The 27,377-nt window shown below is 42.3% G+C and overlaps 1 protein-coding gene across 1 annotated transcript in view; it reads left to right on the top strand.

Moving 5' to 3' along the window:
• itga9 (integrin, alpha 9) overlaps positions 1–27,377 on the top strand; it is a 430,612-nt gene that overhangs the window by 120,326 nt on the left and 282,909 nt on the right. Inside the window, exons 13-15 of the mRNA XM_063054766.1 lie at positions 8–53; positions 4,976–5,130; positions 20,679–20,836. Of these exons, the coding sequence (XP_062910836.1) occupies positions 8–53; positions 4,976–5,130; positions 20,679–20,836 (359 nt within the window). The remainder of the gene's footprint in view (positions 1–7; positions 54–4,975; positions 5,131–20,678; positions 20,837–27,377) is intronic.

The raw sequence follows: 27,377 nt of genomic DNA, 5'->3' as shown, positions 1-27,377 counted from the left end.
ATTCCAGATGTAACCATTGGTGCCTTCACGTCAGACAGTGTGGTTCTGCTGAGGTAAGAACTGTTTGTTTCTTTCTGTTGTTACGTACCCCGTAACTGGGTTGCCAAACCAGCAGAAATGGATCACTCAGTTGGAGTCTGGATTACTGGAACTAAGAAAGTTTAATTAAAGAAATAAGCAACACAGTACTCTAATCAAAAGGATAATAAATACAACAGTTCAGCAATGATAAACACACATGTACACAGAACTAGGATAGTAGGATCAATCAAGCTCTATCGTCATCTAGGGGTAAATGACCAGTTTCAAAGTGACGCAAAGTTCAGTTCAATTGATTCCGTTCAGTTCACAGTAATCACTGCCGTGCCGGTGGACTGGGGGGGGGGGGGGTGGAGGAGAGAGAGCGAAAGCGAATGAATATTCAAAACTGCTTCCACACAGACCTTCGATATTCCTCGCAGTCAGCTTTCGGGCGAGCCCTTTGTAATGTCTTCTGAGGTCACCGACTGTGACCCCTCCATTTCAGATACGATCGTTCTTCCACGATGAACCCAGCACCCAGGCAAGGGTGGACACACACACCAGGTTCCGACCGATCTGTACCTTTCTACCCTGTGCGTCTCTGGCTGGTCCCGCGACCAGACCTCCAACGACTCCCACCGACTTGTGGGAGGCGCACTGCTTCCAGGGTCTCGTTACCTCGTGGTGTCGTGTGTGTCCTGCCTTAGCGAACCTGTTCCTTTTTATCCCCCTGCTGGGGTATCGCCTGTCCATCACACTTCAAACAGTTCAGGGTTCAAAAAGGAGCCGATCTTGACAGTTCTCAGACCGGTGTCTCCTTCCGTTAAACTCTCTCGTCTCTTCATTAACATTTCCAAATGCTGCTCCATTGTCTTCCTTATCTCTCTTTCTCCTGAAGACAGGTGGCAGATCAACTGCTGATCCCACTGGTGCCAGCACAGGACAGTTAACATCTTAGTCTATGTGTACTTTTTGTAACCCTCTTTCGTCACACTGTACTTCAAAGTTGTTTTTGAATTGCTACTGTATTGAATTATTGCTGTTTATTGGCTTATCGTGCTTCTTAGAAATCAGCTTTTTGATTTTTAAAGAAAATAGTAATGTTACTGATAATCTGAAACAAAATTACATAAGCAACACACATCAAAGTTGCTGGTGAACGCAGCAGGCCAGGCAACATCTCTAGGAGGAGATACAGTGGACGTTTCAGGCCGAGATCCTTCGTCAGGAAGGGTTTCAGGTTTCAGGTCTCGGCCTGAAATGTCGACTGTACCTCCTCCTGGAGATGCTGCCTGGCCTGCTGCGCTCACCAGCAACTTTGATGTGTGTTGCTTGAATTTCCAGCATCTGCAGAATTCCTCGTGTTTGCAAAATTACATAATGCTGGATATGTATACAGTTGGCCCATCCACCTTCCAAAAAGAATAGTCTAAGCTTTTCCCATGAAAGGTTATGGTAAAGACGTTTGTATTTTTACTGACTTCCAGGCATCAGCATTTTTTCTCATAAAGTATTTATGTTGGAGGGATTTTCTGCTCAAAGTATGCTGTAGGCATATATTATCAATAGCTTACATAACTTGCATATGAGTTATGAGCAGGAATAAACCACTTGGCCCCCCCTTAAACTCACTCAGCCAAAAACTGGCCAGTGTGAATTATTGTTATATGTGCTGTCTTTTCTTGCCTTCACTCTCTGCAATCACATTAATTTAACAATAAATTAGTAGCATAAGGAAGGTCAGGATCATATGCTGATTTTCTTTTACTTTGTGCCAATGTTCTTAATAGTATTATAACAAAAATAATTTGTTAAAGATTTATAATGTTTTCAAAGACTATTCAAATTTCAGTTCTGAAACTAGCAAAATAGATTGAGTTTGCATATCTACTGTAGAGGATTGAGGGGAGTTTTGATAGAGGTATACAAAATTATGAGAGGTACAGATAGGGTAAATGCAAGCAGACTTTTTCCATTGAGGTTGGGTGGGACTACAACCAGGGGTCATGGGTTAAGGATGAAAGATGAAATGTTTAAGGGGGAACAAGGGAATGTTAATAACTCATCAGGGGTGATTGATAAATTCGTGGCCTAAGGTAGAAGGAGATGAGCTATTAACTTACAACTTTCCGCATAATCATTGAAAGAGTTGAACCGTGTGTGCATGAAAGAGAGCTGTATAACTCATCTCCGTCCCTTAGGCCATGAACTTATCAATCACCCCTGCTGTGGGCACTTTCTGGAGGTCCAAGATCTGTATGCTCCACAACCGCTGGACTAAGTGTGTAAATGTAGGAGGGGACTATGTTGAAAAATAAATGTGCTATGTTTTCTAAAATTGAGTCCTCCTACCTTAGGCCATGAACTTATCAATCACCCCTCGTATGCTGTACTTTTCTATGACTCTTCCCAACTACTGATCAAAACCTGCAAAATATAACTTCATCAACTTTTACAAATCCTTTTGATGTCTCAAACATGTTTTCTGTCTTATGGAGATTATTCCTACTAGTTGCAGATTCTCCATTTTATAGAGTCATTAGAAAAGTACAGCACAGAAACTGGCCCTCTGGCCCATCTAGTCCATGCTGAACAATTGAAACTGCCTAGTCCCATTGACTCTAGAAATTCATATTTTTATATTGTTATATATTTCCTCTGTGCTCTTTCCAAAGTCTCAATATACACTCTGTGTCCACTTCATTAGGACAGGAGTGCAATCCAGTTGTTTTCCTGCTGTTGTAGCCCATCCAGTTCAAGGATTGATGTGCTGTGCATAAAGAGGTGCTCGTCTTCACCACACTGGTGTAACACATGGTTATTTGAGTTAATGTCACCTTTCTGTCAGCTTGAACCAGTCTGGCCATTCTCCTCTGAGCTCTCTCATTAACAAGCTGTTTTCACTCACAGAACTGCCACTCATTGGATTTTTTTTTTGTTTTGTTTTTTTGCTCCATTCTGTGTAAACTCTAGAGACTGTTGTGTGTGAAAATCTCAGGTTCTGAGATACTCAAACTACCCTGTCTGGCAGCAACAATCTTTCTATGGCTTAAGTCATATTTCTTCCCCATTCTGCGGTTTGGTCTGAACAGCAACTGAGCCTTGTGATCATATCTGCATGCTTTTATGCAGGGTTGCTGCCACATGATTGGCTACTGTGACCACTCACATTGCCCTTGGGCTCCACTCAGCCTTAGAAAATTTTCCTCAGCTTCCATGTGATCTGGCTCTCTAGCTGCTTTATCATGGTTAGTATAAGTAACCAGACATGCTTTGTAAAACATAGGCATGGCATTTTCATTTAACACTATTTTATTCTTGATATGTTTGAGTTTGCTTACGCCATCCTTAAAAACTGCAGTAGATCATCTAGTACCTTTCTTAATTTGCTTTCTGTTGACTCTATTGCAGAGGACGTGGCATGCAAATGGTAGATGGATCTCTACTTACATTGTAGTTGTCTCAGCCAATCATGGTCTCACAATGCTGGCCCTTTCTTTATACTACATACAAGCCCAATGTGGCTTGTTGGTTGTTGTATTTCAGTATTATGAATGTCATTCCCACAGGAGTTATCTTTTCTCCAGTATAAGTTCTTAGTTGGATATCTACAGGCTTCAGTTCAGCATCTTCGAAATGCTGTTCAAATTCATTTTCTGGAATAACTGAAAAAGCCAAGCCAGTGTCCAATTCCATTTTAATTAGTTTGCCGTTCACTTCTGGTGTTAGCCATATTGCTTGGCTCTTGTTAAATTTCACATTGTAAATCCCGAGGCTACTCCATCCCCTGTCACACTCATCATTATAAAAGTTTTCATCAACAGCATGCAAATTAGTGCTCTTGATTCTTTATTTTTTTTCTGTTCCCTGTGCAGTCTATTTATTTTTGTCTGCCTACATGCTCTTTGTATGTGTCCTACTTTGCATTTTCTGCAAGTTTTGCCTTTAAACCTGCATTGGTCTGGTGAATGTGAGCCCCTGCTGCAACAGTAACACAATTTCTTTGGTCAGGCAGGTTTCTGTTTAGACGTTGCAATTTTGTTTACACTCACTTTCACTCCTGACTCTAGCTCACTTGCATCTCTGGCTGCTGTTTCCATTGATACAGCGATTTCAACTGTTCTTTTAAATGTGAGTTGTCCTCTGTTAGGAGCTGCTTTTGAATATTTTCTTGCTGGGTTTCAAAACTAATCGAACTCTCAGTGCAATCAACAATGATTTCAGTTGTAAATGCTGCTGCATTACATTCACACTAGCAGCAACACTCATTTCAGTTGGTTTGGTTGGAGTAATTAAACTTCTAATCAAACTGTATGCCAACAGGCCAGATGGTCTACTCCTGCTCCTGTTTCTTAGTTCTAATGTAATTATGCTAGCGAGAGTGCAGTGGAGATTTAGAACAGCTTTACTAGGACTGGTGAGCTTGAGTTAAAAGCAGAGACCAGAAAGGCTAGAATTGATTTCCCTGAAGCGAGTGAGGGCTAACTTTGAGGGGCATAAATAAGTTGGAGACACAAGAGACTATGGGAGCTGAAACACCGTAACAAACATTGTGCTGGTGGGACTCAGCAAATCGAGCCAGCACCTGTAGGAGGAAATAAATTGTTAATGTTTCAGATTGATATCTTGCAACAGGACTGCTGCCTGATCCGCTGAGTTCCTCCAGAATATAGTTTGTGGCAGAGATATGGAGGTTTAAAACTAGGATGGCAATGTCTAGAACTAGGGAGTGAGCATTGGTTTAGGATGAGAGGGGCAAAGCGATTTGGATGGGTACGTGGGCAGGAATTTGGACCAAATGCAGGCAAACATTGGCAGCTTGGAAGGACTCTATGAATCTATATTTTGGCATTTATACCAATTTCCTTCTAATTACTCAAGAAGCATGAAAAAGGAGAATTTCTTCCATGATTCATTGACTGAATGTTAAAAATGTTTTATTTCTTGTTTTCAGAGCTCGTCCAGTTATTACTATGGAGATTGTTATCCTTCTTCCTGGCTCAATTAACATCACAGCTCCACAGTGCCATGATGGCTTGCAGTCGTTCAACTGCCTAAATGTCACTACTTGTTTTCGCTTTCATGGCAAGCAGGTCCCTGGTGAAATAGGTAAGAATCTGAAGATAACATGTTCTGGGCTCAGTATTCTTTTTTTTTTGTGCTCAATAGCACTTCCTGGGTGGTTGAACTGCTTGTTGATGGATTCATGGTGTTTGTTGTTTTACGAACGTAGGACTGAATCACTCTGATATTTATGGTTAACCCACTTTAAACAGCTGTCAGACAATATACTGATCAGCCTTGACATGTACAAATATCTTGTTTTCAATAACTATCAATGAGATGATTAGTATTTGTATTTTTAAAAAAAATATATAAACTTGTTGGTCAGAATGGTACTAATTTGTGCAATTAATTGAGTTGGATGTTCAATGGGATTCCTTTTATTCCTTCAGCCTTGTTCATGTTTAAATAGTTTTTGTACAAGTTGGACATACTTTCCACTTGGCAAAGTCTGGTATGAATGCTGATTGCTATTTTAAGGCAGATTAACTCTTACTGTAAATGCCTTAACGTAAGCCAAAACTAACATGAGGGAAGTAAAGAATGGTAATTCACCTCTTATTGGAGTCCCACAGCAGGATAATGGTTGTGTTCTCTCTACCCTATACAGACCTTTGCCTTGTACCTGAGCTCTATATGTCAGAAAATCTTTTTCCATTGATTAGAAGCTTTGGGCAGGAGTAGTTCTGGCCTTATGGGAAATGATACACTCAAGCTTTCAAAGGATGTTAATTTCTTGGCATATTTGATTTGCTGCTGATCATTGTCAAAGGGCAGCGTTTTCTTATTAAGCCCATTAGTTCTCTCCTTACATATTTGATTTATTGGTTTATTATTGCACTGTACTGCTGTGGCAAAAAACAAACAAACTTCATGACTGGTGAGTTATGATAAACCTGATTCTTATATGGGTCTCTATTGTGGATGGAGAGTAGGAAGGGGCAGGAAAAGGGGAATGAGGGAGAAGCACCAGAGAGGCATTCTGTAATGATCAATAAAATTGTTTGGACACAAAGGACCTTGCCTGGTGTTTCAGAGCAAGGTGTGACTGCACTCAATGTGCCCCCCTCCCTGACCCTGCACCCCTCTTCTTCTCTGCCACATGTCCCACACCCCTCCTGTGGCGCTACACCCTCATCATTCCCAACATCCTTTGCTCCCTCCAGACTTACTAACTGGCTCTATGCTCCACGTTGACAAATATAGTACTGTATAAAAGTCTTAAGCAGCCTTGCTGTATGTGTGCCTAAGACTTTTGCACAGTACTGTACGTAAATTTTCGTTTGCCGTGATTGCCTTTGGTTTCCTTTATTGATGATACGAAGAGATAAGAAGAGACATAAAATTGATTATGTTAAAAAAAATTCGGCAAGTAGCATCTTGGAACACTGGAGCTCCAGATCCTGACCTCAGATGCCCTGGTTTTCTCCCACATGTTGTCAGAGGGATACAATTTGATGGGTTAGCGAGCTGTTGCAATTTGCCCCAAGTTTATAGGTGTATGGTAGAATCTAGGAGGAGGTCATCAGAAAGTGTACAGAATAAAAAAAACATTCAATTGCTGTAGGATTTGATGGCTAGCATGTACTCAATAGGCCAAATGGCATTTTCTTCTCTACCACTGAAATACAAGGAAAGCTTTGATAAGTAGATCCGGAATTGAACAAACATATTGGAGCCTGCAGTGCATGTAAATCAAAAATCTGCAGATGATGTTGATCTGAAATGAAAACCAAAAATGCTGGAAACACTCAGCAGCTCAGGCAGCATCTTTGGAAAGACGATGTCAGCATTTTAGTTTGGAAAACCCTTTACTAGCACTGGGAAATAAATAGTTTGAAGTTGCATAGGGCTGGAAGAGAGATGAAAAAATGGGATGTACAGGACAAGGGGTTGAGGGTTGAAGTGATAGGATGTTGATATGCTTACTGACCGAACCATTCTACGACAGACGTCATAGCATTTGTCATGTACCTGGCCCAGACACCTAGAAAACAAGGACACTTGGATATGTTAGAATGCTGTTTTTGGATTTCAATTCCGCATTCAACAAATTAATCAGCCGTAGTAAATTGTCCCTACTATGTAGTAAGTGTAGAATCTGGCGGTTGTGGTGGAGTTCATGGGAATAAGATGGGGTTAGCATATGGTGGCGTTGTGTTAGTGCGACACTATTACAGCTCCACATTGGAATTCGGAGTTCAGTTCCAGCATCCTGTGTAGGGGAGTTTGTACGTTCTTCTCGTGTGCATGTGGGTTTCCTCCAGATGCTCTGATTTCCTCCCACAGTCCAAAGGTGTGCTGGCTGTTTGGTTAATTGGTCACTGTAAATTGTCCTGTGGCTAGGGATAAATTGTTTGGGTTGCTGGACGGTGTGGCTCGGTGGGCCGGAAGGGCCTGTGTCTCTAAAATAAAATTATAAAAGTAGATGGAGCAGCGTGGGCTGAAAGTTGTTTCTCTGCTGTATTCCCGACAATTCTGACTTACTGGACCATTGTTGGAACAGCTGAAATTTATCAATGTGGTAGGGCCCAGGAATGCACTGCTGTGGTGGCAGCAGGGGCAGGCATGCTGGTGGAGTTTGGTCGGCACAGACAGACACATGGACAGGCAGGGAATACAGGGATATAGATCATGTGCTCGCAGATCAGTTCAGTTTAATTTAGCATTGTGGTTGGCAGTGCCATTGTGGGCCGAAGGGTCTTATTTCTGTGCTGTATCATTCTTCGTTATATCTTCAGTCAGGATGCCATAAACAAATAGTTTAGAGTGGGAGGAACATACAAAAATTGATGTGACAGTCATCCAATCTGCATTTTGCTTCCTCCAAGGGGAAAGTGTATTCAGACCCTCGAGCCTATTTTTCCATTTATTTAATCATGACTGAATCGTAGTTTAAATCAATCCCATTGTTTACTTACTCCCAAACAGATTTCAATTGACCATGTAAATGCAGATTATCTAGGGGAAGAATACCAACTTCCCTCATTTTCTGCTGCAATGTTTTCCCATGACTTGAGCTTGTTGCTCTTTTCCAAGACCATAAGACATAAGGGCAGAATTAGGCCATTTGGCCCTTCGAATCTGTTCCACCATGTCATCAAGACTGATCCATTTTCCCTCTGAGCCCCAATCACCTGCCTTCGTCCCATAACCCTTCATGCACTGACTAATCAAGAGTTTATCAACCTCTGCCTTAAACATGCCCACTGACTTGGCTTCCACAGTCGTCTGTAGCAACAAATTCCACAGATTCACCATTCTCTGGCTAAAGAAATTCCTCCTCATCTCCTTTCTAAAAGGATGCCCTCTATTCGAAAGCTATGTCCCGTGTTTTAGACTCTCCCTCCACAGGAAATGCCCTCTCAATATCCACTGTATCAAGGTCTTTCACTTTCAATAGGTTTGAATGAGGTCACCCACTTTCTTCGGAATTCCAGTGAGTAGAGGCCCAAAGCCATTCCCTTGAAGTCCCCAACAGAACATATTTTTTTCCTCTGGGCCTAATTGATTCTTTGGCGTTTAGAAGAATGAGGGAAGATCTTATTGAAACACAGAATATCCTTTAGAGACATAACAGGGTTGTGGGAGAACCTCAAATCAGGAAATATAATTACAAGTTTAGAAGTTGGTCATTTGAAACTGCAGTACAGAAACTATATTCTGGTATTCTTTACCCCAGGTGTTTGTGAATTCTTGATCATTAGGGGTATTTTAGGAGGAAAGTTGCTAATATCTTAAAGGTGAGAGTATTGTGGACACTGCAATATTGACTCAGAGGAAGGGATGAGGTAGTGCAGCCATCGTTTTGCTGAATGGCTTGCGGGGTTGAATGGCCAACTTCTGCTCCAGTTTCTTAAGTACTTGATCATGGAGTTGTTGAAGCTACAACACAGGAAACAGGCCCTTCAGCCCATCGAATCCAGGCTGAGCCATTTAAACTGCCTAGTCCCATCGACTTGCACCTTGTACCAACCTTCATACAAATTCCACCTTTCGTTGCTTCAGCATCAAGGGCAAGGCGAGCATTTATTTTCCATACCTGGCGTTTGGAGAAAGATGTTATAATACACCTTTGATGAACCTCTGTAATCCTTGTGGATTGCCCTGGAACAGGTGGCGGTGGGGTGTGGTTGATGCTTGTGTTGGGGCTGTGATCAGGTGTTGGACGGCTCAGTGCTGTTCATTACTAAGGACATGATGTGTTTACTTGTAGGGTCTGTACTAGAAGACACTCGCTAGTGCCAGATATCCAGGGCTGGCTCCTGCTGAGCTAAACTCACTTTAAATGGGGCAGAAGGGCTGTTTCACATGGGTGTCCTGCCCTATTTGCACAGTTGTGGAAAAGGCCTGTTGATATGTATTCAGACTGTTGGACATTACTGTACCTGTCTGGCTGTCCAGTTGTATGCTTGGTAACCAGCTGTCTGCCCATACTTGTCATCAACGTGTTTCAGACTTGCAATAGAGAATTGCCTTTGTGCTGAATTATCTAGAGCTAAGCAATTTCACCTTTGAATGAAAAATATATATAAAGTAATTTCATGCTATCTTTCAGCATGTTTTAATCTAATGTGCTACCTCTGTGATCCCCTCTCCCTCTCCCTCTCCCTTGCCCTCTCCCTCCCTCCCGCTCTCTCTCCTCCCTCCCTCCCTCTCTCTCCTCCTTCCCTCTCTTACTCCTCCCTCCCTCTCCTCCCTCCCTCCCTCTCACTCCCCTCCCTCTCTCCCTCCCTCTCTCCTTCCCTCCCTCTCTCTCCTCCTTCACTCCCTCTCACTCTCCTCCCTCCCTCCTTCTCCTCCCTCTCTCTCTCCTCCCTCCCTCCTTCCCTCCCTCGCTCTCTCCCCCTCCCTCCCTCGCTCTCTCCCCCTCCCTCCCTCGCTCTCTCCTCCCTCCCTCTCTCTCTCTCTCCCCTCCCTCCCTCTCTCTCTCTCCCCTCCCTCCTTCTCTCTCTCCCCTCCCTCCCTCTCCCTGTCTCTCTTTTCTCTCCCCCTCCCTCCCCCCTCCCCCCCCCGATGCTGCTGGTGGAGAGTGTCCCAGCAAGGTTTAATCGCCACATATTGTAGATTTGGTTTATGATGTGTTCTGGTTGCTCTGTTTTGTGTTACTACTTGTGGGCGATTTTTGAATCGGGGCAGCCTGCAGGTAATGAGCATTGAGTTGAACTCTACTGAAATATGCCTTTTGCGTTTTATATTCTATATTTTGCTCACTTAAAAAAAAATGCCATTTGCACGATATTTTTGCACGTGAGGGGAGGGTGTTTGATTTTTTCTTTTGGCGGGTTAGTTTCTTTGTTCTGTGACTGCCTGTGGGGAAGATGAATTTTAGGGTTGTATACTGCATGTGTACTTTGATAATAAATGTAATGTGAACTTTGAACCTGTCACGAACCCTATGTCATATGCGCATGTGTCAAGAAATGCCGCTTGGAAGATAAAACTCTTGAGTTCATTTAATATCTAATTTTTTCCAAAAATTCCACGAGAACATATTTTATTTCTCCTATCTCAATTTTTATCTAGTGACTTGTGAATTTTGTAAGGGCAAATTTCTGTTACACCAACAACCATAAAGTGGATTTCATCTGAAATTTAATTTAATTTAATTTTATTTAATTAACAGCTGGGGAGCTGGTGCTGTCCCGGGCTCGAAAGACTGATTATCCTCACTCAGTGCTACTATATTATGCATCATATTTCTTTGGATTGGAATAAATGACTCATCACACATCATACACTGTGGATATTTTTAAGTAATATTAAATAAAATAAACTATGGAAAGTTCTTACTTATCCTCCTCCATGAATCCAAACACTGATTGCGGTTACTAAAAAGTGAATGGAACTAATTAAGAATGTTCAGTTTAAGCATCGAGTTTAATCCTGGCAGGAGGGTAATTACTGCTGTTGTTCTTCTGAGCAAGAATAGAAGGACTCCATATATAGGCCACCTCAACTCGTACTAAATTGAAATATTTGCCACTGTGCGCACTCAAATTGGGATCATCTGTACGGGAGAAGAATGGTCAATCCTGGGCCCAGCATATCCATACAGCTAAATGAAGGCCCCATGGTGGCTATATTTCATTAGGGGTTTGAAGTGATTTGTTATGTCACAAAAGATACTCACAAAGTTCTACGAATGTACTGTGGAGAGCATTCTAGCTGGCTGCATCACCATCTGGTATGGTGGGGGGGGGGCTACTGCACAGGATCAAAGTAAGCTGCAGAGAGTTGTGAACTCAGTCAGCTCCATCATGGGCGCTATCCTCCACAGTGTCCAGGACATCTTCAAGTCGCGATGTCTCAAAATGCCAGCATCCATCATTAGGGATCCCCATCACTGATGCACTATCGATTACTCCAAAAGACTGGAAGTAGAGTAAATACTGAAAGACTTTTATTAATAGTAAAATGGATCCACGTCCATGCTGTATGTCTGTCCTGGACTGAGGGAGGAGCAGTGACACAATCGCCTTTATTCAGGGGTCTGTGGGAGGAGCCACAGGAGCAGTCAGCAGAGGGGCATGTCCAGACAGGTAACCCAGTTGCAACCTATATACAAGGTTTACCACAATCACCCAGGACATCCCTTGTTCTCTTTGATACTAGGTAGGAAGTGCAGGAGCCTGGAGGGCTCAACAATTCAGGAACAGCCTCTTCCCCCTGTCATCTGATTTCTAAATGGACAATGAACCCATGAATACTACCTCACTACTGTATTATTTCTTTTTTTTTTGCACTACTTATTTAATTTAACCATTTTATATTTATATATATAGTAATTCATGATTTTCCACTTTATGTATTTGAATTGTACTGCTGCTGCAAAGACAACAAATTTCACAACATATGCTGGTGATTCTGATTCTGAACTGGTTATTCTGTTGTATCTGAATGTGCCTTTGCCTTATCAAAAACATGGTATAGGATAACGCTGAGAAGCATAAGGATGGCTGGAAGCAAAACAAAACACAGCCCCTTGAATTGAACAAATTCCAATTATAACAAAAAAGTGATTCGTTGTGACCTTGTTGCTGTGCCCTTCTCCATTGTGAGAAACCATTACTTTAGTCTGAAACCTATCACCTGGAGGAAATGACAAAAAGCCAGAATCCTGTATGAAATCCTCCCAGTTCTGCACTAACACAGAGGTCCTGAGCTTGCTGGCTGCTCTTCACCAGTGATTCTTTTATTGCACTTTGACATTGGGTTGCCTCAGCGCCCATCATTGCCGAAGGGGCTTGCCGGCAGAACCTGACACAGTGTCAGTAAGTGTCAAAGCAGAGAAATGGCTGTCGGGTACTGCTGGAAATGGTTGCACCTTGCATTCTTTTCAATTTGCTGATCTTGGTATTTTTTTTAAGAGTGGTTTATAAGACTTTTTAATGAGAGGCATGGAGTCATTCAGCATGGAAATGGGCCCTTTGGCCTGATTGACCCATACCGACAAAGGTTCTTATTTCTGTTAGTCCCCTTTGCCTGCATTTGGCTCATATCCCCCAAACCCTTTTCTCTTCGTGTACCCGTAGAAGCACCAGACTTTGCAAGGCCAGTCAGAGCCTGGGTCAACTGCAATCTTGTGTGTTGAGCCGGCACAATATCCGACTGTCCAAAACTAGGGATGTATGAAGCTGTTTTCCTTGGCGGTTTCCGGTGCGGATGTGAGACCCGGACGTATACAGAAGACACCTCGAAATGCTGGAGAGATTCCATAAGTGCATTCTGAGGTTGATTCTTGCCGTCAATTGGTAGGACCAAGTCGCAAACCTAGAGGTCCACGAGTGTTGAGGCCATGATTGCAAAAGCACAGCTTCAGTGGACAGGGCATGTCATACGCATGAAAGATTCCCGAATCCCTAAGCAGCTAATATATGGTGGGCTTTCACTGGGCAAGAGGAATCGAGACAGGTGCGGTAAGAGGTTCAAGGACTGTGTGAAAGCCAACTGTGCACACACTGGACTTGTCCCAAAACAACTGGAACAGAGTGCACAAGACTGGAGTGGGTGGTGAGCCTTGGTTAGAACTGCTCACAACAACCTGCAGGTGAGACGCTGAGCAGTACCAATCGCTGCCCGACAAGGAAGGAAAGCAATAGCAGCAGCTCCACTCCCAGATTCAGCACAGTTTTCATGTCTTTATTGTGGATGTCTACATCACTTGCAATTTGGACTCTGCAGCCACCTACAAATACACAGCAAAACTGCACAAATCTAACTGTCATTGTCAGAGATGATGGACAACCAATCACCTGTGGAAATACCTCTTAATGCTGTTAGTGTGCTTGCCTCAACCACTTAACTTATTCCATATATTGATTGCTTGAGAAAAAGTTGCCCCTTGGGTTCTTTTAAAATCTCTTCCCTCCCACCTTAAACCTATGCCCTCTAGTCTTTAATTCTCCAGTCCCAAGAGAAAAGAACTATGCACATTTATCATATCTATGCTCCTCATAATTTTAAGCACTTCTAAAAGGTCAATCCACATTCTTCAATGGTTCCATGAAGATAGTCCCACCCTCTTCAAGCTCTCTCTATAGCTCAGTTCCTCAGTCCCAGCAACATCCTCATATATTTCCTCAGCATCTTTGCAGCTTAATTATGTTTTTCCTTTAATAGGGTGACAAAAAATTAAACGCAGTATTCCAAATGCACCATCACCAACTTTTTATATAACTTGAATAATAGCATCCCAATTTTATACTGTGACAGATGAAGGCCAGCATACCGAAAGCATTCTTCACTACCCTTTCTGCCTGCGATGCCACATTCTCTCTCTTCTCACTGCTGCTATCAGGAAGAAGCTACAGGAGCCTCAGGACATACAACACCATGTTCAGGAACAGTTACTACCCTTCAACCATCAAACTCTTGAACCAAAGGGGATAACTATACTCAATTTCACTTGCCCTGTCATTGAGATGTTCCCACAACCAATGGATTCACTTTCAAGGATTCTTCAACTCATGTTCTTGATATTTTAAGCTTGCTTATTTATTTATGTATGTATTTATTTATTGTTTCTTTTTTGCATTTGCAGTTTGTTGTTTTCCGCACTCTGACTGAACATCCTAGTTGGGTGGTTTTTCATTGCTTCTGTTGTAGTTATTATTTTATAGATTTGTTGAGTATGCCCGTAGGAAAATGAGTCTCAGGTTTGTATATGATGACATCTACAGTATGTATTTGGATAATAAAATTTGTACTTGTATTCCTAGGTTCCTGTGCTCTACTGTACTACCCAGGGCTCTATGTTCACTGTGAATGTCCTACCCTGATTTGTTTCCCGCACTTAGCTGAATTAAAGTTCATTTGCCATTCCTCAGCCAGCTGATGAAGTTCCCTCTGTAAATCCTGATATCTGTTTTCACTGTCAATGATACCACCTGTTTTAGTGTCATTTTCAAACTTACTAACTATCCCTGGTACATTCTCATCTAAACAAATTATATAGATGACAAATAGCAATCAGCTTAGTGCTGAACCCTCAGGGAACACTGCTAGTCAGGGGTCTCTGGTCTGAAAACCAACCCGCCACCATTACCCTCTCTTTAGTTCACCATAAATCCAGTTACTCTCCCCAGATCACACTTGATCATTCTTTCCATTTCAAAGGTCTTTCTGAAGATTACTTTGCTTATAGTCCATATAGAATTCTTTGTGTTTTAATTGATTTTGAAGATGAACATTGAGAAGAATGCTGAGCCTAGACAAATTTCACAGTTGTCTGAGTCATTTGTACGGCTTGCATTTATTAATTCTTTTCTCGTGGGCAGGGCATGTTCTGGCCCACCCATGTGGCAGCATCACATTCTACTGCCGCTCCTGCCCTCACTGATTAGGGTCAGAACACCTCTTGACACCAGTTTTGTAAAAGGCGCTTACTTTGTGCTTCTCGTAGTGGCCGGCAGTGAGCATGGATAGCTGACAGCCAGTAGAAGGATCTGGTCCATTGACGTCGCAAAAAGGAAGCAGCTAATTAGCATTGGATCGTTGATAGCTCTGAAACAGGGGCTCCCAACCATTTTTCATGCCATGGACCTCTACTATTAACTGAGAGGTCCGTGGAGCCCAGGTTGGGAGCCCCCGCTGTAATGGCCTGTGCCCTTTAACCTATTGAACATAACAGTTCTGAGAATAGCTAATGCTGCAAACTGGCTGTGCTTCACACAACCCTACACAGTCTAGAACTTAGCGAAAGGACCACACCTTCTGTTTCTCATTGGTCTTAACATGTTGACACTGCACAAATATGAGATTACGACCTCCACGAAGTGTCTTTACTCTCAGCTCTGGGAGTTTGTGAAGGAAAACTGTTGCGGCTAAATCTCAGGAGCAGCAGATGGAATAGATCAGGCTGACTCAGAGAGTTGTTTCAAACCAGAGGATTTTATTTACATGATATCATGGAGAGCCCAAGCACCTAAAAGTGGGATCTTGGAACTCTGCTTAACAATAGAGTACACTCTTATTTATACCCCAAGCGTACGTGACAAGAAACACTCAAAGCTGTAAGGAGGAACCTAAACTACAATGCTACAGAATAGCGAAGCTGCACAATATTTCCTTGAGAGGTTGTACATTTACCTGAGTATCTTTTCATAGGAAACTATATCAGGCTTGCTCAACCACAGACATATGATAATTCTTAGAATGAAGAAGCACAGATATAGTTATTTCTACATCCTAAATACAGTGCACATTTTAGTCACACAGTGTACATTAGTCAGATAAGTGATTATAGCTTTTGAATTCACACTCTTAAAAATCATTAACCCCTTAACATCTGTCACAAGGTCTTAGTATTTTTCTTCCACAAAACCGCACGGGCACAAACTTAGCCTTAATGTGTTTCTCTTTTGATCTTGGATCTAATGCAAGCTTCTGTGATTTAATTCAGAGAGTGCACCCACAAACAGGGTGACAGCCACTGAGGCCACCTTGACCATCAATTACCTACTTGCACTAATCCTAACCTAACCCATTTTATATTTTCCACTTTCCCACAACTCCCACCAAATTTCAGTACATGTCCACTGAAGGCAATATAAAGTGATCAGTTAACTTATTAATATCTTCAGGATATGGGGAAAAAAAACTGAAACGCAGAGGGTCACAGGAGAACTCCACACAGACAGCACTTGAAGTTGGAATTGAACCTAGTAGCAGTTTCATCACTGCACATCCTTGTAAAGGGAGCCTTTTCTGATTGGCCGCCAGTGACTAGTGGTGTTCTGCAGGGGTTGGTCTTGGGATCACTTCTTTTTATTTTGTACGTCAGTGATTTGGATGATGAAATTGATGCCATGTGGTCAAGTTTGTGGATGGTACGAAGTTAGGTGGAAAGGCAGGTAGTGTTGAGGAAGCAGGGAGTCTGCAGACAGATTAGGAGAATGAGCAAAGAAGTGGCAGATGGACTAGTGTCAGGAAGTGTATGGAAATGAACTTTGGTCTGTCTGTCTGTCTAGGTACTATATCCGATGCGGACTTTGGTGACCATGGTTTTCCATGTAGGTCTATCCTTCGTTTTTTGGATGACTTCCATTTCCTCGATGTGTAGCCTCCTGGCTATGCTTTTGATGTACATTAGCTGAGGTCTTCCTCTCGGTTTGCTTCCCTCGATCTTTCCAGAGAGCATGAGTTTTTCTAGCTCATCTTTCCGCATGATGTGTCCTAGGAATCTGAGTTGTCTTTCTTTTATTGTTGGTATGAGTGATCGAACTGCTTGGGCTCGTCTGAGAACTTCTTCATTTGATACGTGTGTGGTCCATGATATTTTTAACATTCTCCTGTAGAACCATAATTCAACTGCTTCTAGTCCCTTTTCCATTGCTGGAGAAATGGTCCAGCATTGACTTCCAGAAGTCAGGATAGAATAAATGTAGCACTGCAGTATTCTGTTTTTAGTGTATGTGCTCATCTTTCTGTCTGTTAATATGGTCTTCATGTTTTGGAAAGCTTCTTTCGCCTTTGCTATTCTGTATTTGATATCTGTGTCACACCTGCCGTTACTTGTTATTAGGCTGCCAAGATATCTGAATTTGTTGACTTGTTTGATGTTTGTATTTCCGATCTTGATCACACATTGGGGGATGTTTGTCTTTCTGGAGAACTTTGGTAGAAGGAATAAAAGAATAGACTATTTTCTAAATGGGGGGAAATTTCAAAAATCTGAGGGTCAAAGGGACTTTTGGGAGTCTTTGTACAGGATTCCCTGAAGGTTATCATGCAGGTTGAGTTGGTGGTGAGGAAGGCAAATGCCATGTTAGAATTCATTTTGAAAGGGCTAGAACACAAAAGCAAGGATGCAGCGGAACAAGTGCTACACATGCCCTTACACTTCCTCCCTCACCACCATTCAGGGCCCCAGACAGTCCTTCCAGGTGAGGCGACACTTCATCTGTGAGTCAGCTAGTGTGATGTACTGCAGGGGTCCCCAACCTTTTCTGCACTGTGGACCGGTTTAATATTGGCAATATTCTTGCAGACCACCCGACCCGGGGGGGGGGGGGGCGGGGTAGGAGGAGAGGGTTGCCAACGGACAAGAGTAGCAGTCAAATACGTTGTGTTTACCCTGAGAAGACTACAATGACCATGAAGCCTTGCGCGGGCACCAGTGGGCATGCGCGTCGTGACCTGCCGAGATTTTTTTTTCCCCTCTGCAAATCCTTTTTGGCGATTCTGTTCGGGGGTGGGGGGGGAGGGTGTTAATCACGACCAGAATATAGTTGATAAGTGGCTAATACACTCAATTTTGTTTCTAAAAGGGTTTATCTAACGGAATTTAATATTAAACACACAGCGCATATTTTCCTTGCATGAATATAGTGATAAGTCAATTATCAGGAGAGCTTGAAGTAAGTGTTGAACGAACTTCCAGTAGAAGTGGTAGAGACAGGTTCGACATTATCATTTAAAGAAAAATTGGATAGGTATATGGACAGGAAAGGAATGGAGGGTTATGGGCTGAGTGCAGGTCGGCGGGACTAGGTGAGAGTAGCGTTCGGCACGGACTAGAAGGGCAGAGATGGCCTGTTTCCGTGCTGTAATTGTTATATGGTTATATAAGTAAGTCAATAGTATCATAACATTTTAAGTAACGTTTGGATATTAAACACACAGCACATATTTTCCCCGTTTGAACATATAAAATCATTGCAACGCACCAATATCGCTGAATCAGTGGGAGCCCTGGGCTTGTTTCCCTGCAACAAGACGGTCCTATCGTGGGGTGAAGGGAGACAGCGATACTCGAAGGGGATTCCTTATGTCCAGTCTGTTCCGCAATTTAGTTTTCGTTGCATTCATTGCAGAGATATGCTGGAAATGGAAGCAACGTTTTCAGTGCTTTCGAGGCTATCTCAGGATATTTCGCCTTGACTTTGATCCAGAATACCGGCAGAGATGTTATGTCAAACATACTTTTCATCCCGCCGTCATTTGCAAGTTCGAGAAGTTGATCTCCTTCCCGCTCTGACATGGATGACGCGCGGGTAATGACCTCGCGTGCGTAATGGCTCAACAGTGGGCGTGACAGGGAATGAGGAAAGGTGCAGCTGACTCATATCGCCAAATCATATCACTTCCTCGCGGCCTGGTAGCGCATGCTTTGCGGCCTGGCACCGGTCCGCGGCCCGATGGTTGGGGACCGCTGATGTACTGCGTCCGGTGCTCCAGGTGCGGCCTTCTACCTGCCTCTACCAGTTCTACTTCAAGCTCCCCTGATAATTGACTTATCACTATATTCATGCGAGGAAAATATGCGCTGTGTGTTTAATATTAAATTCGTTAGATAAACCCTTTTAGAAATGAAATTGAGTGTATTAGCCACTTATCACCGACATTCTGGTCGTGATTCACACCCCCCCCCACCAACCGAACAGAATTGCCAAAAAGGATTTGCAGAGGGGAAAAAAAATCGGCAGGTCACGACGCGCATGCGCACTGGTGCCCGCGCACGGTCATTGTAGTCTTCTCTGGGTAAACACAATGTATTTGACTCCTACTCTTGTCCGTTGGCAACCCTCCTCTCCCACCCACCCCCGGTTCGGCTGGTCCGCAAGGATATTGTCAATATTAAACCGGTCCGCAGCGCAGAAAAGGTTGGGGACCCCTGTTCTATATATTGGTGAGACTCGACGCAGTCTGGGAGACCGTTTCGCTGAACACCTACGCTCTGTCAGCCAGAGAAAGCAGGATCTCCCAGCGGCCACACATTTTAATTCCACATCCCATTCCCATTCTGATATGTCTATCCATGGCCGCCTCTACTGTCAAGATGAGGCCACACTCAGGTTGGAGGAACAACACCTTATATTTCATCTGGGTAGCCTCCAATCTGATGGCATGAACATTGATTTCTCTAACTTCCGTTAATGCCTCTCCTCCCCTTCTTACCCCATCCCTTATTTATTTATTTATTATTTTTTCCTCTCTTTTTTTCTCTCTCTCCCTCTCATAATAACTCTATCTTCCGCTGGGCTTCCCTCCCCCTTTCTTTCTCCCTAGGCCTCCCGTCCCATGATCCTTTTCGTTCTCCAGCTCTGTATCCCTTTTGCCAATCAATTTTCCAGCTCTTAGCTTTATCCCTTCCCCTCCTGTCTTCTCCTATCATTTCGGATTTCCCCCTCCCCCTCCCACTTTCAAATCCCTTACTATCTCTTCTTTCAGTTAGTCCTGACGAAGGGTTTCGGTCCGAAATGTCAACTGTGCTTCTTCCTATAGATGCTGTCTGGCCTGCTGCGTTCCACCAGCATTTTGTGTGTGTTGCTCGAATTTCCAGCATCTGTAGATTTCCTCATGTTTGTGTGAGGTAATGCTGAGGCTTTATAAGGCACTGGTGAGGCTTCACTTGGAGTATTGTGAGCAGCTTTGGGCCCCTTACCTCAAAAGAATGCTGAAATTGGAGAGGGTTCAGAGGAGGTTCACAAGAATGATTCTGGGAATGAAAGGATTATCATATGAGGAGCATTTGATGGCTCTGGGCTTGTACTTGCTGGAATTTAGAAGAATGTGGGCAGATCGCATTGAAACACATCGAATATTAAAAGGCCTTGATAGTGTGGATATGTAGAGATGTTTCCCATAGTAGGTGAGTGTAGGACCAAAGGTCACAGCCTCAGAATTGAGGGACAACTATTTAGGGCTGGGTTGAGGTGGAATTTCTTTGGCTAGAAGGTGGTGAATCTGTAGAATTCATTGCCACAGTCAGTTGCAGAGGCCAAGCCTTTGGGTGTATTTAAGGTGGAGGTTGATAGGTTCTTGGTAAGTCAGGGCATGAAATGTTACGGGGAAAGGCAGGAGACTGGGGTTGAGAGAGAAAATGAATTCAGCCATTTTGGAATGGTAGAGCAGACTCAATGGGCCAAATTGCCTAATTCTGCTCCTATGTGTTATGGTCTTGTAAAAATACAGATCCATGCAGCCATAGCTAATTACCCAGAATCCAGCCTTCGTGCATTTGTTGTAGCTGGACACTTTATTCTGAATTGATTCCCATCTCTCAAAAAACCATCAGTGCATATCATAAAAACATGACCTACCAACATGCAGTAGCAAACTCTCCTTAATAATTCACTCCTTCGTTGCAGAACTGGTTTACAATCTGACAGCGGATGTCGTCAAGAAAGAGAAAGGCCTACAGACCCGAGTTTACATCCGTGCAAATGAACCAGTGAGCCAGGTCACGGAGAAGATCGGGCTGACCTCCAAGAAGGAGAGTTGCAAGCATTATTTTGTCGTTGTCAAGGTCAGTACATTTTATCTAATTTTGTTTCATATTAAACTCTGTTCTGTCTTATGGAGATCTTTTGAAATCAAGATTTTATTGCATAGATAAAAGCAAGGACCAACAAGCAAGATCGCAGAATATTATAAGCTTGTTTGCAGGGTCCGTGTCAACTAGTAGAGCAATATCACAAGGACAAACAATCTAACTGTTAACCACATGGCTGGTTTCTTTGTGTTGTGAAAATTTGCTGGACCGTGAATCTGTTGGGTTGTGCCATTTACACTGACGGATTTTGGTTTGCACAGATAATATGGAAGTTGCTGTTTTAGAGCACAAAACTCGTTGTTCATTTACTGATTATTATTTGTTTTCTCGCTTTTTACTTTGTTGGATTTGGAATTAGATGGTCAAAGCCATTTACATCTGGCATGTTTGCATAATTGACATTTCAGAAGGAGTGATCAGGTTATCCCAGTGAGTGACAGGGCCAGTGTCAAGAGAGCAACTGGGCCGTGCCGGGTGGGGCGGGGCCAGTGCTGTGCGAGTGACTGGGCAGTGCCGGGTGGGGCCAACGCCGAGCAAGCAACCGGGCTGACGCACGTCCGATGGTGACTGGTCTGGAATTGGAGCAACGTAATGGGAACATCTGAGATGGGAATATGGGCATTGCCTACGGTTTTTAATTTTTTAAAACTTAAGCAGTTGTGTTTATCATTCTGTATGGTATCTAACCCGTGACTTTAATAATTTCAGTATGAAAGTAAAATCTGTTTACCTCCTGTCAGTCACAGCATCTTACATTTGAGGATCTATTGTCATGGCCTGCCGTGTGGATGCTGAGTCTTTGTTCATCTACACAAATTGCATTTGTACGCACTATGACTGTACCTTTATATGCTGTGCCTATTTAAGTCCCTGGATTAATGTTCTTGAATATAGTGGTTCGGTCTGATTCCACCACCACCTCTGATAGGAAGTTCCAGGTATTACCCTCTCACCTCTCCACAAGAGGACCACCTCCCATACGGAGTCGACTACCGCTGGATGCATTTCCCCCGCTGGAATTGGGTTCCTTGTGAATGCAGCCCAATGTGGCTGGTAAACTCCATCTAAGGCTAAATACTGGCATAAGACTGACACTATTCCACTGAGGTTGGGTGAGACTTGAAACAAATGTCATGGGTTATGGTTGAAAGGTGAAATGTTTAAGGGGAACATGAGGGGGCACTTCTCTGGTGGAGTGTGGACCGAACTGCCAGTGGAAGTGCTGGATTTGAGTTCAGTTTCAATATTTTTGGATAAGTATGTGGATGGGAGGGATATCGAGCGCTGTGGTCCAGATACAGGTTGATGGGACTGGGCAGAATAATAGTTTGCTTAGACTAGATGGGCCAAAAGGTCTGTTATGTGCTGTGGTACTCTGACTCGCTATTTCAGCCGCTTTCTGTTTAAAAAAAAAACACAAATCTCCTTTAAAAGTCCTTCCTTTTTAACTTAAAACCTATGCCCTCTCATTTTCAATATCCTTACTGTAGACTCTGATAACTGATCCCTACGGCACACCACCATCTACTACCACTCTCTGGCTTCTCCCACAAAGCCTCAGGGTAGAGGGGTACCCTTTCAAAACAGAGATGTGGAGAAATTTCTTTAGCCAAAGATTGGTGAATTTGTGGAATTTGTTGCCACATGCAGCTGTGGAGGCCAGGTCGTTGGGTGTATTTAAGGCAGAGATTGATAGGTTCTTGATTGGACCTGGCATCAAAGGCTACGGGGAGAAGGCCGGGAACTGGGGTTGAGGAGGAGATTTTAAAAAAAGGATCAGCCATGATTGAATGGCGGAACCGACTCGATGGGCCAGATGGCCTAGTTCAGCTCCTATGTCTATGGTCTTATAATAATAAATAAGCAATAAATATCATGAGCGTCAGATGAAGAGTCCTTGAAGTGGGTCCATAGGATGTGGGAACATTTCAGTGATGGGGCAAATGAAGTTGTGAAATTATCCCCTCTGGTAAAGAATGATTGCCATTGTCAATTGGATCTCTGAGTGCGATTTGACATAAAGGATGCATTTCACTATATGCTTCAATGTTCGTCCAATCTTCTGTCCTTGGACTCACTTTACACCGCACGCTGTCGGAGCAGTGCTGCCAGGATAATCAAGGACATGACCCAACCAGCCAACATACTTTTCGTCCCTCTTCCCTCCGGGAGAAGGCTCAGGAGCTTGAAGACTCGTATGGCCAGATTTGGGAACAGCTTCTTTCCAACTGTGGTAAGACTGCTGAACGGATCCTGACCCAGATCTGGGCTGTATCCTCCAAATATCCGGATCTGCCTCTCGGATTTTTTGCACTACCTTACTTTCCATTTTTCTATTTTCTATTTATGATTTATAATTTAAATTTTTAATATTTACTAATTTTTACTACTTTAAATATTTTTAATATTTAATATTTGTAATCCAGGGAGCGGGAAGCGCAGAATCAAATATCACTGTGATGATTGTATGTTCTAGTATCAATTGCTTGGTGACAATAAAGTATAAAGAATGTATATGTGACAAATAAAATGAGGTCAAGTTGCTAACTGGATGCTCAGCCCAGCACGGATGGTAAGCGTGCAAGGAACTGGCTGGATTTGAACCCAGGACCACTTGCCTTGAAGTCTAGTGCAGATGCCACTACACCACAGGCTGGCTATATGAGCTAGTGACCAAAGGATATTTAAGTTTTAAGAAGTGCATGAGGGAAACAAAGGAGTAGAGGATGTTATCGAGAGTTCCACACCACCATTGCACAGGTCCCACACTTGCAGGCTGGTTTGTCAGTTGTGGTTTGATGCAAATTGGTCATGGGAAAGAGTTAGAGTGAAAAGGGCAGAGATCTGTGGGAGTTCTGTGGTTGTTTACATAAATAAAAGATAAAACCATGGAGAAATTTGCAGGCAAGAATGTGAATTTTAGAACTGTAACAGCACTAAACTGAAGGCAGCGATGAGTGAGCAGGTCCTGTTAATTTGGATAAGGGTGTTTAAATTTATGGGGGATAAAGAGTGGGAAGTTGGTATGTCGAATAAGGAACTGTCTTAGGTGTTGGTGTCAAGGACCCAGCTTGGTATTTCACTAGCAGATGAACTGAGAGAGGTGTGAAGAAAACATGGAAATTGACTAAATACTTAATTGAAGGGGGATTCATTTCCATTTACCTTTGTATTTTGGAAAAGCCATGTGTGATACATTGAGGAACTGATAAGGCATAGTGGTGGCATTGTGCTGGTAGTTTGCCATTAATGTGTAGAACCTAACATGGAGAACATGATGTTTAATGCAGACAGCTGTGGAAGCTGATGAAAAATGTTGTTTTGGTTTGATGCTAAGAATAATATAGTATTAGTTCAATAAGATGAAGAATTGTATATTTGGACTATTAATGGGGGAATCTGGCCAGGTCAATGAAATGGAACTCCTGTCAAGTTCAAACTTCATTCCTTTAAGTTTGAATTCAGCTTGTTTTATTCTGTTACAATTTCTAATGACTGCATAATCCCAGTTAGTGCATCATGTCACTGGTAATTAATTGGGGTTTGAATCAAATTCCAGGAAATGAAGACCTCACCCAGGCCGGTCTGTACAGTAGCTAGGGAAAGTTACACTGATGGAAGAGCTGTCTCTTGGATGTAACTGTTTCACAGTAATAGAAAGGTTTCACAGTAATATTTTTAAGAAGTACAGTGGAGACCATCTGTCCTCAGTCCATAAAATCTAAACCAGATGAACTGGTCACTTGCTCAGTTTCTGCATGGGGGCTTGTCTCTTAACAGTTGGATTCTGCATTTGCCAGTTAAAGCAACAGCAACTAACTTGAAACGTAATCTGTTTACTGTAAAGTGCATGTATGAAGTTTGAACGTCATGAGTAGAGTCATTTAACAGTCCCCAAAAGTAAATAATTTGCTCTAGTGTTTGAAAATGAGCCTGCAGAATAGTCAGGAAATAAAACTTCAGATGTTCAAATCTATCTGGCAAAAAAGAATTCACTTTGGCATTGTGGACAGTTCGAAGTGTTGAATAATACAGATAAATGATTCAAGGGCAAGGAAAGGGAGTTTTTTGGCAGAGCTTGCCTGTTGCTTTACAATGGCTGCATTCACCTTGGCAGACTTCAGCTACACCACTGCGAATAGTTAGGTCACACATTACATAAAATGTGCCTTTTGGAGGAGGCTTATATATTAGACTGTTAGACTGTGGTCATCCATTCTTGCATTTCAAGCCTTGATGATGATGGTATTTATTTTCCCCATTTGGCATTACACACTTTCACATTTTGATATTTAAGAAATCAAGTTATGAAGAGAACAATATAAAACAGTGTTTCTTAATTAAATACGTTATCAGTTATTTTTGTCAATTGTATTTAAGGTTTAGTTGACACAGTTTGTGGTTGTGGACACTAATTCACATTTATGGTGTGTTGTAGTTTCTGGTCTCTTTTTTTGTTGCTAGTTTGGGTGATTTTTGAATTGGGATGGCCTGCAGATAATGAACACTGAGCTGAACTAAAATGTGCGTTTTAAATTTGTGTTTTATATCCTGTGTTTTTGCTCAATTTTTTTGCTGCCATTTGCGTGATTTTTTTGGAGCATGTGGGGGAGGGCTGGGGGTCGATTATTTTTTTCTTCTTCTTTGAGTGGGTTCCATGGTTCTTCTTTGTTTCTTCGCTGTTTGTGGGGAAGACGAATCTCAGCATTGTATGTTACATACATACTTTGATAATAAATGTACTTTGAATCTTTGAAGTGTTAATTTTAGTTTTCAAAATTGCCTCTAATTAAATGTGATAGGACACAAGGTGATTGTTAATCATTATAATTGACAGCACTTGGCTATTGGCCAGAAAAATCTGGAACCAATTATATTGTTTGCAAGATGTTTCAAGAGGCGAGTCTACGACTTCAATATTATTGTGACAAGAGCTCATACAAACATTCTGGAGGAATCTAGAATAAATCTTGGAATGCTAACAGTTATGGAAATATGGAAATGACCACCAGTCCATATATACTGGGTTTCCTAAAAAATTAAAGCAACTCCTATTTCTGCCCTTTGCCAAGTTTAAGCTGCTTCCTGCAGGAGTAGTTGATCAGGTTTTATGTTATTAAGGTTTATGAAGGGGCCTTTCATTTATTACACAGTCCTTACCTTCAGAATACTGAGTACACATGGAAAAGCAAAAAGAGAAAAAAAACCTTTGAGTGCTATATATTTGCAATATGAAGAATCAGAATATCATGAAATATTGAGCAGGTTGAGGGGGCGAAGAAATGGAGTGAATGGCAGCTGCTTGACATGCTGAGTTTTTCCAGTTTACTGTATATTTCAAATTTGAAACGTGCTGGTTATATACAAAAATGTCAGCATGGATGCGATGGGCAGAATGGTCTTTTTCTATGCTGTACAGCGCTGTGACAATAGCAGATTGGAGCCAATTTTCGAATGATTTCTGGTTGTATTTAAGAAGATATTGCAATCATTATTTTTTACATTTAAGAGATTGAATTCAATAGTGAATGAGCCACAATATTCAAAATTAATCATGAATAGGAGATGTGGGTGGAGATAAGAAAATTGGGTGTCCAGACCTGACAAGGTCATTCAGAGTTTCTGAGGGTTAAGACAGCCAGAATTGTGATAAGGACCTAGTTTGATGTTTCTCAATGATGTTTTAGGTTAGTCTACTGAAATTCACCCTGGTGTTAATGTAGAAATATAGTAAATTCTGCTGATCTCATAAACTGGTGAGAACAGGACACTGACATCTATTTTGAAAATGAGCTAAATTATAATGGATTTCCATCGTCATCGTTGCTAACTTGAACTTTTACCTTGTGTCTAATGAGTTAGAGAGTCCTGATTTGTGTTAGTTCTATGTCATCAAGAGAAAGTTTGTGACTTTGTAGTGATGGTGTTGTGAAGAAGTTTTCAGGGAATAAATTTACTTTTATTAATGGATAAGGAGGAGGCTACTACCTTCAAACTGCATCTTAGAGAATTATATACGGGCAGCCAATAATGTCCATCAACCTTCTCCCAGAATCCTCTGCAATTAATGGTGAAAGCAAATCAGATTGGGGTTTGGGCTTGAGCTCTCTATCAACGTGTAACAGCAACTGGACTGAGATGGATAGGTGCCTAATTTCCCATTTGGGGCATGAGCACATGGAAGCCTCCATTGCTACTACCAGTAAAAATTCCTACTAGGGTGGTGGATGGGTAGGGTGAAGAAGTGGAGAATCCAGACCAGCTTTACAATCTGTATTTATTGTACTGAATTGATGCTGCTGCTTGTAGAGAACATGTCAATTTCAACACTTTCCTGGAGTTTCCACCCAGCCCTTGCTTTCATATGGTCTATAAGTGACTCTCCTCTGTCTCCATCTTAGTGGATAATGGGAGTAGTAATAGGACTTTTTCAAGTTCTCTAGTATCCAGCAAAGATATTGTTCTCGTCCTCATCAGCCTCCAAGTAGTCCTTCATGACTTCCACCAACTACAA

This window comes from Mobula hypostoma, chromosome 1, assembly GCF_963921235.1.
Source record: "Mobula hypostoma chromosome 1, sMobHyp1.1, whole genome shotgun sequence".
NCBI classification, from domain to species: domain Eukaryota; kingdom Metazoa; phylum Chordata; class Chondrichthyes; order Myliobatiformes; family Myliobatidae; genus Mobula; species Mobula hypostoma.
Note: the sequence above shows the minus strand (reverse complement) of the source record. Positions and strands in the feature narration are given on the sequence as shown.